Genomic DNA, 17,194 nt, shown 5'->3' on the forward strand with positions numbered 1-17,194 from the left:
GCAAGAATGAGTGAGTGGGCCAGGTGTGGTGGCTCACGCCTGTAATCCCGACATTTTGGGAGGCTGAGGCAGGCAGATCATCTGAGGTCAGGAGTTAAAGACGAGCCTGGCCAACATGGTGAAACCATGTCTCTACTAAAAATACAAAATTTAGCCAGGCATGGTAGCAGGTACCTGTAATCATAGCTACTCAGGAGGCTGAGGCAGGAGAATCACTTGAACTCAGGGGGTGGAGGTTGCAGTGAGCCGAGATTGTGCCATTGCACTCCAGCCTGGGCAACAGAGCAAGACTCTGTCTAAAAAAAAAAAAAAAGAAAAAAGAGAGGGGGAAAATGTCATACACTTTTAAACAATCAGATCTTAATGAGACTCACTATTGCAAGGATGACACTGAGGGGATGGTGGATGGTGCTAAACCGTTTATGAGAAATCCACCCCTTCCAACAGGCCCCCACCTCCAACATGGGGATTACATTTCAACATGAGATTTGAAAGGGACATCTAAACTATACCATTCCACCCCTGGCCCCCTGAATCTCATGGCCTTCTCACACTATAAAAGACAATGATACCTGCCAAATAGTCACCCAAAGTCTTAACTCATTCCAGCATTAACTGAAAAGTCGCAAGTCTCAAGGACAAGGTCCAATCTGGAAATAAGTTTCTTCTACCTATGAGTTTGTAAAATCAAAACAAGTTACTTACTTCCAAGATAGAATTGGGGTACAGGCATTGGGTAAACTCTCCTTTCCCAAAGAAGAGAAATCAGCTAATAGAAGGAGGCTACAGGCCTCATGGAAGTCTGAAACACAGCAGGGCAGTCATTAAATCCTAAAGCTTCAAAATAATCTCCTTTGGCTCCAGGTTCCACATCCAGGACACACTGCTGTGAGAGGTGGGCTCCACTCCACCTCTTGGGCAGCTTTACTTCTTTGGCTTTGTGGGGTTCAGCCACCACTCTCTCACCACCACTCTCTCATGGGTTGGAGGTGAGTGCCTGAAGACTTTCCAGGCTCAATATGCAAGCTACTGGTGGATCTGCCATTCTGGGGTCTGGAGGACAGTGATCCCCTTTCCACTAATTTACTAGGCAGTACTCCAGTGGGGACTGTGGGGGGGGGGTTCCAACCCTGCATTTCCCCTCTTTACTGCCCTTGTAGAGGTTCTCTGTGAGGGCTCCACCCCTATAGCCTGCTTCTGCCTGGGCAACCAGGCTTTCTCATACATCCTCTGAAATCTAGGTGGAGGCTGCCAAGCCTCCTTCACTCTTGCGCTATGTATGCCTATGAGCTTAACACCACATGGAAGCTGCCAAGGCTTACAGTTTGCACTCGCTGAAGCAGCAGCCCAAGCTGTATCTGGGGCTCACTGAGCCAAGGCTGGAGCTGGAGAGTGGCCTGCATGCAGGGAGCAGTGTCTTAAGGCTGTGCAGGGCAGCAAGACCCTGGGCCTGGCCTAAGAAATCATTCTTTCCTCCCAAACCTCCTGACCTGTGATGGGAGGGGCTGCCTCAAATATCTCTAAAGTGACTTTGAGGCCTTTTCTCCATTGTCTTGACTATTAACACTTGGCTTCCTTTTAGTCATGCAAATCTCTCTAGCAAGTGGTTGCTCCACAGCCCTCCTTGAATTCCTCTCCTGATGATGCTTTTTCTTTCTCTGCTGTGTGGCCAGGATGCAGATTTTTCAAACTTTTATACTCTGCTTCCCTTTCATGTATAAATTCCAACTTTAAGTAATTTCTTTGCTCCTAAATCTGAGTGTAGGCTGTTAGAAGCAGCCAGACCATATCTTGAAATTTTCTGCTTAGAAGTTTGTTCTACTAGATATCCTAAGTTATCACTCTTAAGTTCAAACTTCTACAGATCCTTAGGGCATAAACAGAATGCAGCCAAGTTCTTTGCTAAGACAAAACCAGGTGACTTTTGCTCTAATTCCCAATAAGTTTCTCATTTCCATCTGAGACTTCATCAGCCTGGACTTCACTGTGCCTATCACTATCAGCGTTTTGGTCATAATCATTTAACCAGTCTGTAAGAAATTTCAAGCTTTCTTTCATTTTTCTGTCTTCTTTGGAGCCCTCCAAACTCTTCAAACCTCTGCTCATTTGGAAGCAAGTTCCAAAGCTGCTTTCACACTGTTAGGTATCTTTATAGCAATGCCCCAATTCTCAGTACCAATTTTCTGTGTTAGCCTGTTCTTTGTGTTGCTATAGAGAAATATCTGAGGCTGGGTAATTTATAAAGAACAGAGGTTTAATTGGGTCATGGTTCTGTAGGCTGTACAAGCATGGCATCAACATTTGCTCAGTTTCCGGTGAAGCCTGCAGGGAGATTTTACTCATGGCAGAAGGCAAAGTGGGAACAGGCATGTCACATGGCAATGGTGGGTGCAAGAGATAACCCAAACATTTAAAGTAGAGCTAATACTAATAATTCTCAAACCCTTCCAAAAAACTGAAAAGGAGGGAATACTTTCAAATTGTTTTTATAAGGCCAGTGTTATCCTGATATCAAAGCCAAAGAAGCACATTACAAAAAAAGAAAACTACATGCCAACATTCTTGATGAACATAGTGAACATAGATACAAAAATCTCAACAGAATAGTTGCAAACTGAACAACACATTAAAAGGATCATCTACCATGATCAAATGGGATTTATTCCTGAAATGTGAGGGTGGTTCAACACAAATCAATAAATATGTTGTATGAGATTAACAGAATGAATGACAAAAACTATATGATCATCTCGTTAGATGCAGAAAAACATTTGACAAAGTTTAACAATATTTCAAGATAAAGAAAGACTCTCACCAAGTTAGGTACAGAAGAAAAGTACCTCGACACAATAAATGCCATATATGAGAAGCCCACAGCTAACATTATACCCAGCAGTGAAAAATTGAAAGCCTTTTATTTAAGCTCTGGATCAAGACAAAAATGCCCACTTTTGCCACTTTTATTCAACATAGTATTGGAAATTCTTGCCAGAGCAATTAGGCAAGAAAAAGAAATAAAAGGCATCAAAATAGAAAGGGAAGAAGTGAAAATGCCTATGTTTTCTGGTGACACAATCTTGTATGTAGAAAACCCTACAGACTCCACCAGAAAACTGTTAGAACTAATAAATGAATACAGTAAAATTGTAGAATATAAAATAAACACTAAAAACTACATTTCTATAAACTAACAACAAACTATATGAGAAGGACATTAAGAAAACAATCCCATTTTCAATAACTACAAAAATATTTAGGAATAAATTTAACCAAGAAAGTTAAAGACCTGTACATTGCAAATTATGAAACATTGATGAGAAATTGAAGAAGACATAAAGAAATGGAAAGATATCCCTTGTTCATGGATTGGAAGAAAATATTGCTAAAATGTCCATACTACCACAGTGATCTAGAGTTTTCATGCAATCTTTATCAAAATTCTAACATCATTTTTCAAAGAAATAGAAAAAATATCTTAAAGTTCATATAGAATCACAAAAAACCCCAAATGGCTAAGGCAATCATGGGCAAAAAGAACAAAGCTGGAGGTATTACTCTGCCTGATTTTAAACTATACTACAAAGCTACAGGAATTAAAACATCATGATCCTGGCAAAACAATAGACCCATCAACCAGTGGAACAAAATACAGAGCCCAGAAATGCACCCCACATATATGGTCAATTGATTGTTTTTGCAAAGGTGCCAAGAATACACAATGGGGAAAGGATAGTCTCTTTAATAAATGGTATTGGGAAAACTGGATATCCACATGCAAAAGAATTAAATTGGACCCTTGTCTAGCATCATATATAAAAATCAACTCAGAATGGGATGAAGCCTTAAGCATAAGACCAGAAACTGAAAAATTACTTGAAAAAAATCTAAGGGAAAAACTGTATTGTTCTAGGTGGGGATTTTTTGGATCTGACCCCAAAAGTGCAGGCAACAAATGCAAAAATAAACAAACGAGATTACAACAAACTAAACAGTTTCTGCATGGCAAAGGAGACAATTATCAGTTTTCAGAGATGACCTACAGAATGGGAGAAAATATTTATAAGTCATACATTCAATAAGGAGCTAATATCAAAAATATATATGGAGCTCAAACAACTCAATATCAAGAAGACAAAAAAACCCAATAAAAAATTGGCAAAATACCAGGAAAGGGAGAAGGAAGTAAAGTAAAAACAAAAAATGGGCAAGAGACCTGAGTAAACATTTCTGAGGAGAAGACATGCAAATGGCCAACAGATACATAAAAAAGTGCTCAACATTGCTAATCATTAGAGAAATGCAAATTAAAGTCACATCGATTTATCATCTCACACCTGTCAGAATGGCTATTATCAAAAAGACAAAAGGTAACAAGCATTGGTATGGATGTGGAAAAAAGGGAATCCCTGTACACTTGTACACTTGGTAGGAATGTAAATTAGTACAGCTCTTACGGAAAACTGCATGGAGGTTTCTCATAAAACTTAAAAAAAATTATCCTATGATCTAGCAATCCTACTTTTGGGTATTTACAAAAGTAAATGTTCATTGCAGCACTATTCACAATAGCCAAGTTATAGAATCAACCTAAGTGTCCCTCAACAGATGAATGGATAAAGAAAATGTGATGTGTGTACACAGTGGAATAGTATTTAGCCTTAAAAAGGAGGAAGTTCTGTAATTTATGATAACATACATGGAATTGGAAAACATTATGTTAAGTTAAATAAACCAGGGACAGAAAGACAAATAGCACTTGTTCTCACTTACACGATGTAAAATAATCAAACTCGTAAAAGCAAAGTAGAATGGTGGTTACAGAGACTGGGGTAATAGGGAAATAAAGGTCAAAGGGTACACAATCTCAGTTAGCAGAAATATATATTGAATTCTATTGTACAGTGTGGTGAATATAGTTAATATTGGGGTATCATACATTTCTTTCTTTTTTTCTTTTTTTTTTTTTTTTTTGAGACGGAGTCTCGCTCTGTCGCCCAGGCTGGAGTGCAGTGGCGCAATCTCGGCTCACTGCAAGCTCCGCCTCCCGGGTTCACGCCATTCTCCTGCCTCAGCCTCTCAGAGTAGCTGGGACTACAGGCGCCCGCCACCACGCCCGGCTAATTTTTTTTTTTTGTATTTTTAGTAGAGACGGGGTTTCACCGTGGTCTCAATCTCCTGACCTTGTGATCTGCCCGCCTTGGCCTCCCAAAGTGCTGGGATTACAAGCGTGAGCCACCGCGCCCGGCCGGGGTATCATAGATTTCAAAATTGCCAAGAGTAAATTTCAAATATCTCTGCCACAAAAAATGTTAAATATTTTAGGTGATAGATATGTTAACTGGCTTGATTAAATTATTTCACATTGTATTTAGAGATTATAACATCACTTTGTACCCCATAAATTTATACAATTATAAATGTCAATTTATAGTTATAAAAAGAAATGCAAGCTAAAATAATACTTTATTGTTTTTCTTCTCCAGGTGATAAGCTTATTCATTTTGGTGGGATTTATAGGAGAGTTCCAAATTTTTTCAAGGTGAGGACTTTTTGGGTTGTGTGTAAAAATCATTAAATTTAAAAACCGTTTTAGAAATTCTTTAGTCTAATGTTGACATTGCACTTTGAATCTGTGGATCCCTCCAACATACTTTCTCTTTCCATATTTTTATAAAAGACAATGATAACAAAAGTGTGTGTTTTAAATTATTGTTCTTTTACTTAATTTTTCTCCCTGTAAAATTGAAGACTAAAAGTATAAGTTTTTTGTCTCAGTGCCGTGGTTTTATCTGTAATGCAGATAATCACAGTGGACTTATATATCTTAGAGCAATATTTGGGCTTTAAATGTAATCCTTGCAAAACATCCTCTGGATTTTAAAGGATGAGAGTTTTTTAAGAAAATAGTCTTATCAGTTCTTGAGGCCTGGAAAAAAGCCAGCATTGTTTATCCAAGGCTTTGTTACGCTCTCACTGTGTCAGATTGACGAGACAGAGCCAGGTCAGTTCACTTTATGGAACTATCAGAAAATGTGTCAGGGGCTGTGCTAGGTACTGGGGATACCACAAGGAGAAAGAAGGCACTGGGAGCATGCTGGGTGATTCGTATCTTGAGCCAGTTCATTGCAGTATGAATGTGCTAAGGACTCTGACAGAAGCCTGCTCAGGGTGATGTGGGAGCACAGCAGGAAGGTCAAGCAAACTTCCTCTCCTAAGCCTCCATGTTTGGGGAAGCCCTCTGCGTTTCCCCAGGACAGAGGCTAGAAAAATAACAGTAAGTTCAGGTTGTTCAAGGGTCAAAAGTATTCAGGTATTTTGATCTTTGGTACCATACAAAAACCACAGGTTGGCAAGATTGGCCCTGTAAAAGCAGCCAAGGCACAAACTACAGAATGAGAGTCATTACTTTCAGAGTAACCTGACCCTCTTAAGACATGCAAGAATCATCTTGACTCAAGATATCGCCCAGCCAAGGAATGTGCTGGGAATCCAGAAATCAGGAATACTAGTTCTTTTATCCTTCGTAGAGCATCATTTTAGGCAAGGCTTCCTTAGTCTCTTAAAGCTGACTCAGGTAGTCTTTTCCATATGACACGGCCAGAATGTGAGCATTGTATCAGAGTCAACTCTCCATTTTCACATGTACTGTATTTTAGTGGAGCTGTTTAAGCTCAGATTGCCCTCCTTGGTTGTGTGCTTCAAAAGTGGCCTAAATGAACAGGGGATGTATTTAAATAAATTCCTGTCCATTCGGCCTCTGCCAATTTTTAGTTTTCCACTTCTCATGGGGACTGTTGATAGTTTCTTGTCTCTCAGTTAAGTGTTTCTGGATAACTTTTCAACTCATCATTCAGAATCCCCTCAAAGGCCGTAAAACCTTCCTCCTTTCAAAGGCCATAAAACATATTTACATATGTTTTCACCTACCCTCTTAACTCAAACTCTCCCTTATCTATATTCCCATAGCACATTATATTGAATGCATTTCTGTTCTGAAATCCATCAAATGAGATATATTGTACTATGATTATTTGTTTATACATCTGTGTCTCTGTCCTTCCTTCTGTCAATAGTCAATGACCTTTTTTTTTTTTGAGATGGAGTCGCCCTCTGTCACCCAGGCTGGAGTGCAGTGGTGCAATCTCCAGTAACTGCAGCCTCCATCTCCTGGGTTCCAGTGATTCTCCTGCCTCAGCCTCCCAGGCAGCTGATATTACAGGCACGTGCCACCCTGCCTGGCTAATTTTTTTGTATTTTTAGTAGAAACGGAGTTTCACCATGTAGGCCAGCCTGGTCTCGAACTCCTGACCTCAGGTGATCTGCCTGTCTCAGCCTCCCAAAGTGCTAGGATTACAGGTTTGAGCCACTGTGTCAGCATAATAGGTGTTTATTAAGTGTTAATCTCTAGGAAAGTGGGGCTCCCTCCATTTTTATATATTTTAGGATACTTTTAATGTCTCTTAGGAAAAAATATTTGAGGCAACATTTAACTATTTTTGACTGTTTTCACTATTCTTTGTGTTTCCTTGTGTATCTTTCTACCTGCTTTATGATGGACAATTTGACACTGTGGCAGGGCCTCCTCTCCAGTCAACTGCCAGTGGGACTCCTATGCCCCTTGGTCAGAATGCAATGGCTGTACCAAGACTCAGGTAGGACCATGCAAAACTTTGTATTTGATTATTTATTGCAGAAATACTTAGGCATGGCCAAAATGGTATTAACTTTTGAATGTTCATTAAATAGTGTCAATGTTTCTTGAAAACTGTTAGTAATTTTGAGGGGAGAAAAGTATGACTTGTTTAATAATTAATATTGTAATAAAGTAACTTGTAATATTGTAATAAAGTAACTTGTATATTCATTTTTCTAGATCTTATCTTGGAGCTAGAAATGTATATAGGCTAAAAGTTCAAGGCAATTTACTAACTCTTTAACTATGAGAGAAATAGGAATAACATAGAATGAAATTTTTAGATAATTTAAAATGTTTTATATTCACTGAGTTCAACTTTTCTTCTCATCTCAAACACTTGCAAATAGCAAAATGGCTGCTTGATTTTACTTTACAAATTGCGAACAACCATGAAAAAAAAATTTTGCAAAATGTCTTAAAGTTTAATTGCTAAGTAATACAAATACAATGTTGGTCTTAATCTGGATGTTATAAAAAGCTTCTAAAAATGTTTGTATTCCTTATTATAAAATGTTCACTGGAGAAAATACAGAAAGTTATAAAGAAAGAAAGCATTATTCACAATTCTACCTTTTTCTTTTTCTTTTTTCTTTTTTTTTTTGAGTCGGAGTCCCACTCTGTTGCCAGGCTGGAGTGCAGTGGCATGATCTCGGCTCACTGTAGCCTCTGCCTCCTGGGTTCAAGTGATTCTCCTGCCTCAGCCTCCCAAGTAGCTGGGACTACAGGCACGTGCCACTACACCTGGCAAATTTTTTGTATTTTTAGTAGAGACGAGGTTTCACCATCTTGGCCAGGATGGTCTCTATCTCTTGACCTCGTGATCCACCCGCCTCGGCCTCCCAAAGCGCTGGGATTACAGATGTGAGCCACTGCACCTGGCCAATTCTACCATTTAGAAGAAACAAATTATATAACAGCATTTGGTATTTATTCCCTCAGCTCTACTTTTTCTCTGTGTGTGCTTATAATTAAAAAAAAGAGATTATTTTATCATAGTTTTGTATTCTATTTTAATCTAACATTATACTATCAGCAAAATAATTTATAACAGCAGTATTATGTTCCATGATATGAATATAGCCTTCTTATTTTTCCACTTTTTTATTGTTTGATATTTAAATTGTTTCCATTTTTGTCATAAAGAAAACTTTAATAAACATTTTTGAATGTAGATATCTGTCCTCTTTTCCCATAATTTTCTGAGGATAGTCCTAGAAATAAAATGTTTATCTTAAAGTTTCTGAACATTTCAAAAATTAAATATTCTAGAAATAGTCCAGTTTGGGTAAAAATATATATTTAAAAATCACTTTTAATTATTAAAATAACAGAATCATACCATAGAAGATAATTATTATTTTGAAGCATCATCATTAAGATCAGGTATTTATTCAGTACCTACATGAGCAGTATTTTCAAAACAAATTACACGAATAAAGAATTTGGCTTCTAGCAAGTATAATAAATAACAGCTCTGATTACAGGCAAAGAGGTACATGAATAACAAGCAAAGGTCAAAGAAACATCAAACACGTTAAATATTTTTATCATTTAGAAAGAAGAAAAAACACTAAATAGAAGCAGAGAGATAGAGGGTGTTTTTCATACAGGCAATTTTTTTCTTTGAGTGAAGGTCATTATGCAATGGATACATCCTAGATTATAAAAACAAAATTTTCATTCAGAAAGAGACAAGTGAAAATGAGAAAGGGGTTGTAGGGTCAGACTTTGACAGGTGAGAAGGAGACCGTGGAGAGTGGCTGCCATCAAGGGCTCCCTGGTAATACGGAGAAGAAAAACACTTTCTTATGCAAACAACACCATCTGGGCTCTGGAACTTCACAAAAGGACACTGTTAAGTCACACATGAGCAACATCTTCATCACTTACAAAGGGACTAAAAATGGTATCAAGAAACCTTACCGACTTCCGTTCCCCACTCATATTCCTTTGTGGCTCCTTTGCTTAAATGCAATGAAAGGCACCAGAGCCATGCTCGGGCTGGTGCGTACCTGCTCAGAGTTCAAATTATGCCACTGTGACCCCTCATGCCAAGGAATTCCCACTTCTAACCCAATTGAGGATGGATGAATAAGTTCGACATTGATATGTACAGCAATTCTTCCCTGTTGATCTTCACTCAAGGTTTAAATCCTCAGGACGCTCAGTTTTGGTTCCATTTTGTTTTGTTTTGTTTTTTAATGGAGAAGAGGTGAGTACAGGAAGAGGCCTGGAAGATGCTCACTGATTGCCAGGGGTAGATCTTTCTTTTTGTTTAAATGTTAGATACATGTGTTCGTAGTGAATGAGGATTAAATAAACTTTAGTAGGAATTAATTGTAAGTTTCTCATTTAGTTTGATAATTTCTTCAGTTTTCATATATTCTTTTCCCTCAAGAAGTTTGTATTTTACATATTCCTTTGTAGATGTAGCTTCACCTTTGGATTACTTAGGCTTCTGTTTTGTAAATTTGACTTCCATATTCATGTATCTCTCTCTGAATTGTTTTTGCTTGCCTTTCTTCCTGAAGAAGGCTTACAGTTTAGCTGAAAGGAATCGCCATCACTCTTCTGAAGGTTTCCCTAACTCTGCTTCATCTTAACCCCTTTCCCAGTACCTTATCCTCTCTCCAGAAAAAGTCATTTCACTTTCTCTAATGAGGTCTTGGAACACAGATTTGGTAAATATATTAATCATTCTATGCTCTAATCTATTTGCTTATGTGTCTACCCTCTAAGCTTTACTCAGGTTGCTTTCTTTTTTTTTTTTTTTTTTAGACAGTGTCTCACTTTTTTTTTTTTTTTTTTTTTTTTTGGTACATGTGCAATTGCAGTTTTTACATATTATCCATGTGCATGTTGATTTCTGCACCATTAATCGTCATTTAGCATTAGTGTTCTCTAATGCTGTCCCTCCCCTCCCCCACCCACAACAGTCCCGGAGTTGTGTTCCCTTCTTGTCCATGTTTCATTGTTCATTCCCTATATGAGAACATGGTGTTTGTTTTTGTCCTTGCGATAGTTTACTGAGAATGATGTTTTCCAGTTTCATCCATGTCCCTACAAAGGACATGAACTCATCATTTTTTATGGCTGCATAGTATTCCATGGTGTATATGTGCCACATTTTCTTAATCCAGTCTATCGTTGTTGGACATTTGGGTTGGTTCCAACTCTTTGCTATTGTGAATAGTGCCGCAATAAACATACGTGTGCATGTGTCTTTATAGCAGCATGATTTATAGTCCTTTGGGTATATACCCAGTAATGGGATGGCTGGGTCAAATGGTATTTCTAGTTCGAGATCCCTGAGGAATCGCCACACTGACTTCCACAATGGTTGAACTAGTTTACAGTCCCACCAACAGTGTAAAAGTGTTCCTATTTCTCCACATCCTCTCCAGCACCTGTTGTTTCCTAATTTTTTAATGATGGCCATTCTAACTGGTGTGAGATGGTATCTCACTGTGGTTTTGATTTGCATTTCTCTGATGGCCAGTGATGATGAGCATTTCTTCATGTGTTTTCTGGCTGCATAAATGTCTTCTTTTGAGAAGTGTCTGCTCATGTCCTCTGCCCACTTTTTGATGGGGTTGTTTGTTTTTTTCTTGTAAATTTGTTTGAGTTCATTATAGATTCTGGATATTAGCCCTTTGTCAGATGAGTAGGTTGCAAAAATTTTCTCCCATTCTGTAGGTTGCCTGTTCATTCTGATGATAGTTTCTTTTGCTGTGCAGAAGCTCTTTAGTTTAATGAGATCCCATTTGTCGATTTTGGCTTTTGTTGCCATTGCTTTTGGTGTTTTAGACATGAAGTCCTTGCCCACGCCTATGTCCTGAATGGTATTGCCTAGGTTTTCTTGTAGGATTTTAATGGTTTTAGGTCTAACATATAAGTCTTTAATCCATCTTGAATTAATTTTTGTATAAGGTGTAAGGAAGGGATCCAGTTGCAGCTTTCTACATATGGCTAGCCAGTTTTCCCAGCACCATTAGTGTCTCACTTTATTGTCCAGGCTGGAGTGCAGTGGCGTGATCTCAGCTCACTGCAATCAGGTTACTTTCTTAAAGATTCACTAACATCATTTTTTTTTTTTTGCATTTCATCCTGAAAGTCAATATATGCTTGGGAGCTCTCTATAAATAATAGCTGAAATGTTGCTGAACTCAAGAACAAGTAGGTCTGTGGATTCATTGATTTTGAGGTTTTATTTCTGTAAAACACCAGAACAATTTTCCAGACATTGTTTGTCTAATTGTATTACTTTCTCTCAGATTTAGTTACTCAGATAAAGGAAACTAGAGATTTCTTTGAAAACAAACAAACAAACAAACCACTGCCTGCTTTGTGTTTAGACTCGCAGGCGGTCAGTTGCCGTGTATGGGCAGTATGGGGGCCAACCTTGTGTTGGAAATGCTTTTGAAACACAGTCCTGTGAACCTACAAGAGGATGTCCAACAGAGGCGGGATGTGGAGAGCGTTTCAGGTGCTTTTCAGGTAATTTGTTTTCCATAGGCTCAGCATGCAGATTGTAAATTCAAATGTTATTTGGTGAACTTGCTTGTTATATATTTGTTAAATTTTACTGAACTTATTATATTGGCCTAAAGTTAATTCCCCTAAATATCATCAGGATTTTTGTTGGTATGTTAATCACACACTCAGCTATCATTTTTTCAAATCCAAGGGGATGCATCTGGTAATAAACATAGGAATGCTCTTTGTCTCTTTGAATGGAACTCGGGTTACTGACAGACCCAAATAGTTCTTGACAGTGTATTTTGAGTAAAGATGCAGAGTGAGTCTTGTACATATATTGAGATTAGATGAAAACAATGTTACTGCCTAAATTATTATATCTACAAGAAAAGCAACCCTAATGAGCTGATTAACAAGCAATACAGTTCTCTCCTATGCATGGGGTGATTGAAACATAGTTTTGGCATTGAATATTATTTGACCAATACTCTATGTTGCATTTATGCAGTCAGATTAATGTAACAACATTTAGTAAACATTTATGATTCTTGTTTCAAATAGTGGTGAGGGTTGTATATACAAGTGAAACACATGCCTCTGCCCTCACAAATATTAAAGTTTTATGGGCAGAATAGTATATAAATAATCCCTGTGTTAGAAGTGCTCCTCAGTGATACCTGTCGAACGCTTATTTTACGTTCAAAATCCAAATTAGATAACAACTCCTTCAGGAAGCCTGCCCTAAATTCCCAACTGATAGAAGTAATTAACCAATCACTTCCATATGTTCTTTATGCATATTGTACCATCTGTCATTTGGATTATTCGTTGGCCTGAATGTCTCTCTTGGTGAACTATGAACTCCTTGAAGACATGAATTATATTTCTTACATGTTGGCTTCTGGAGTCCCTGGTACATAACACGTTCTCAACAAATGTTTGCTACATTGGATTGAGTGGCAGTATAGCTGGGTACATGTCCTATAAGGACAGCTGTGCACCAAACATCCTATGAGGACATAGAGGAAGAACATGCATAAGAGCCTGTGAGGCAGTGATGGCTTTCAAGAGGAGATAATGTTTAATTTGATTCTTGAAGGACAAGTAAGAGATAGGTAGAGAAAATCCTTCTAGGCAGAGAGAACTAACTAAGTGCAGGATCACTGGAGATGACAGAAAGCTTGGCCTTTTATTCATGCAGTTAGTCCGATATAACTAGGATATAAGAAGCTAATGGGAGAATGGCTGGAGATGATGCTGGGGAGATAGGCAGGAACTAGATCATCTGGTACTCTCCAGTGCTTCCTTGGTACTCTAGATTTATGGCTATCATAGCAATTATGATCTGTGTCTTTGTAGTATTTCCTATTAGATTGTAAGGTATATGAAAAGTCTGGCAAAGGCCATTTTTATTCATATTTGAATCCCAGCCCCTATTGTGCTATAGAAATGTTGAATTTTAACCTTTTGATAAAATTGTCCTGCTCTTAAAGCTTACAAATTTAAATTACCAAAAAAAAAGCTCAACTTTGTCATCTTAGAATGACAGAAAAAAAGTGAAAGTTGAAGGGCAGGAAGTCAGTCTATTTTCCCAGTAGTTGGAATTATATAATTTAGACAAGCTGCTTGATGATTATGGGTGAGATCCTGAAATTCTGAATTCAGATCCTATTTTCAATTTTGTGTCTAATTGAGTTAAGAACCATTTCCATGTGCCACAAAATGGAGACAAAATACTCCCTATTCCTTTCCGAGACACTCTGAGGATTTATCTCCCATTTATATTGGCGTATCAGTGCAGTGTTGCAGGTGGCAGGAAAACCCTTTTTGGTCCTGGGTAGTGTTTCTCTTCTTCCCTCTTCTACATTTGCATGTGGATTTTTCTTGTGTTCAGGTCAGTGCATCAGCAAATCGTTGGTTTGCAATGGGGATTCTGACTGTGATGAAGACAGTGCTGATGAAGACAGATGTGAGGACTCAGAAAGGAGACCTTCCTGTGATATCGATAAACCTCCTCCTAACATAGAACTTACTGGAAATGGGTAAGGTGCTGGGCAGCCTCCTGAGTACATCAGTGAATTGTAGTTTTAAATTTTGTTTTATTTTATAGTTTGGTAAGTCTATGAACAAGTCTCCTAATAGGCAAGACTCTTTGTTGGCTCAGAGCTCTTTGCCACATCCTGAGACAGTATTTTTGTTCACACATGTATACCTGTAGATACATATGGTGAGATGCAGAGTGACCCCTTGTCCTGGGATGGTCCTAGTTTTAGCACTGAAATTCTAATTCCAAGAAACCCCTCAGGCCCAGGGAAACCTGGACAGTTGGTCACTTCATGGGGGTTGGAAGGGAGGGAGAGAGAGAGAAAAAAGACTAATTCAATAATGTGGGGCTATTCAAGAGAATGAAGAGACAATAGAATGAGAACAGGATGAGAAGAGAGACAGAAGCAAGTGTGTTGTAATATCCAGGCTGAAGAGCAATTGTCTAAACTAGCCAAGAAACTTCGTTTCCAAGTGAAGGTTGGAAAATACTGTGTTTACCTTATCAAAGAGAATTCTGAAGAATTTTTAAGGGTCATAAGACTTGTTAAGGTTTCAAGACCTAAAAATAACCTATTTTAGAGTGAAAGAAGTAATTTTTCCGAAATATTTTAAAATTTATTAACAGAGAAATAGGGTAAAATTATTTGAAAGTGTACACCATTCAGCATGCTAAGAGGCAATTGGTTAAAATTTATTATAGAGAGCTCTCTCTCGTCAAGAGTAACCTTAATTGTACTGGTTTTATCTACAGATTCAATTCAAAACCAGCTGTTGCCATAGATACAAAAGAGCCATGTGTTTCCCAAATATGTTCTTAGACGGAAAGAATGTTGGATTTCCCAAGCCATTAGTTTTAGCGATTATACCAAGCAGGGGAAGCTGGATAATGTATGGTGTGCATTAGGATGCTGAGCTCTTCATTTGAGCTCTCTCAAAGAAGTGTTTATCTGTAATGCATTTTAAGAATTTCTAGAGTTCTCTAATAAATTTTTTTTCCCACCAAGTGCTATTTCTGGTTTTTAACGACTTTTTATTTCTTCCTTCTCCTCCTCCTCCTTTTAACAGTTACAATGAACTCACTGGCCAGTTTAGGAACAGAGTCATCAATACCAAAAGTTTTGGTGGTCAATGTAGAAAGGTGTTTAGTGGGGATGGAAAAGATTTCTACAGGCTGAGTGGAAATGTCCTCTCCTATACATTCCAGGTACTTACGATGTTATTGATTTCTAATCTGGAATTGTCAGAGAGCATTATTTATATGATATTGACTTTTAGGTATTTGTTGAGAATTTACTTATGGCCTAACGTGTGGTCAATTTTTATAAATGTTTTATGTTGACTTAAAAAGTATACGCAGTGTTTTTGATTTGGGGTACAGGGCAATGATACTTTTAACATGTGTCATTCAAGCTGACATATCCTTATACCTCATTTGCAACTTCATGTTCTATATGGGCCCAAGACCTTATTGTCTGTGCCGGGACAGGCATTAAAACTTAAGGCCCCGTCCATGACTGGTAATGATAGTCTCCTGACACTGCTACAGTGTCAGCTCACTTAAAATGCTTTTATTTTAAAATTGTGAACTATTTCATATATACAAAAGAGTGTGGATAACATATATGTGTAATTTGAAGAAAACTGTGCTTATATGCCCACCATCTGCCTTAAGAAATAGAATATCGCCAGTGACTTAAAGGCTCCTCTATGCCCCTCTCGGATCACATCCTTCTCACTCCTCAGGCAACCACTATCTTATATTTTGTATTAATCATCCTTGTTTTTTCTATAAATGCTTATTCTTTATATGCCTTTGTCCCTAAATATAAATTTGTGATTTAGTTTTGCCTATTTTTTCCGTTTGTATAAATAGAATCATATCTATTCTTCTGTTACTTTTTTCACTAAAAGTTATGGATTTGAGATTTACTCATGCTGTTGCGGGTGGCATTTTTATTGCTGTTTCCAATTTTTTCTTATGAAAATGCCTTGAACATTCTTGTGCCTGAGTCCCATACAAATGAACTACAGCTTCTCCAGGGCATACACCTGGAACTCAAATTGCTACCTTGTAGGATATGTATGTACTAAATTTTACTAGGTAAAGTATCCAAAATGGCTAGATCATTTCATACCCCAGCAGCGGGGATGAGTGGCCTCCACTTCACATTCTTGCCAACATTGGTATTGCTTAACTTTTTAATTTTGCTTATGATCTCAGATCTCCTCTGGCTCCAGGCTTCTCTTTCTCAAAAGCTATTTCTGTCATACACATCTAAACTCACCCATGAGTAGGTTTTGATCAACGCAAAACATACTCATGCAAAACAGTTACAGCTTTAGGAAACTTTACGGAAGATTTAGAAGGAAGATAGAGGAGAGATTTTCTGTTGCAGTAATGCAAACATGTTGAAGCAATAGCAGTTGGCATCTTCTATCTTAAAACATTCTTCCACAGCCTCAACACATGAAATTTCCGGTCTCATTGGGTGTTAGCTTCTTTCTTGCTCTTGTCTTTCAAGATCCCCTCTCTCACTCCTTTTCCTCCCTTTGTCCCCAAACTCCAAAAATGTCTAATTCAGCTTTTAATATTGATTACTTCTAAATTTGTAAACCCAAACTACTGGAATGTTCAGACAAAAGGGCCTTTTGCTTACCCAAATTAACCTTCTCCAGAAAGCAGCTTTGATTATAAATAGCAAACATACCATCTTCCAATTTACCATAGAATAAGTTAGTTGCATTTAAGAGTTGTTGAGTAATATAAATGAGAAGTAAAACAGATGTGAAAAATAATTGTAGCTACCAGTTTTTGAATACCTACTGTGACATCTACACTATTTTAGGTGATTAGCATAGGTTTAATTCTCACAGCAGCTTTGGAAAGTAAGCAATATTTTACTATTTTATATATGTAGAAATTGAGGCTCAAGAGGACTTCAGCTGACATACTCAAACTCACCAAATTAAAAA

At 37.8% G+C, this 17,194-nt stretch overlaps 1 protein-coding gene across 1 annotated transcript in view; it reads left to right on the forward strand.

The window, feature by feature from the left end:
* C7 (complement C7) overlaps positions 1-17,194 on the forward strand; it is an 82,462-nt gene that overhangs the window by 13,538 nt on the left and 51,730 nt on the right. The window contains exons 2-6 of the mRNA XM_003274385.3: positions 5,484-5,539; positions 7,577-7,652; positions 12,052-12,193; positions 14,070-14,217; positions 15,287-15,425. Of these exons, the coding sequence (XP_003274433.1) occupies positions 5,484-5,539; positions 7,577-7,652; positions 12,052-12,193; positions 14,070-14,217; positions 15,287-15,425 (561 nt within the window). The remainder of the gene's footprint in view (positions 1-5,483; positions 5,540-7,576; positions 7,653-12,051; positions 12,194-14,069; positions 14,218-15,286; positions 15,426-17,194) is intronic.

This window comes from Nomascus leucogenys, chromosome 6 (genome assembly GCF_006542625.1).
Source record: "Nomascus leucogenys isolate Asia chromosome 6, Asia_NLE_v1, whole genome shotgun sequence".
NCBI lineage: Eukaryota > Metazoa > Chordata > Mammalia > Primates > Hylobatidae > Nomascus > Nomascus leucogenys.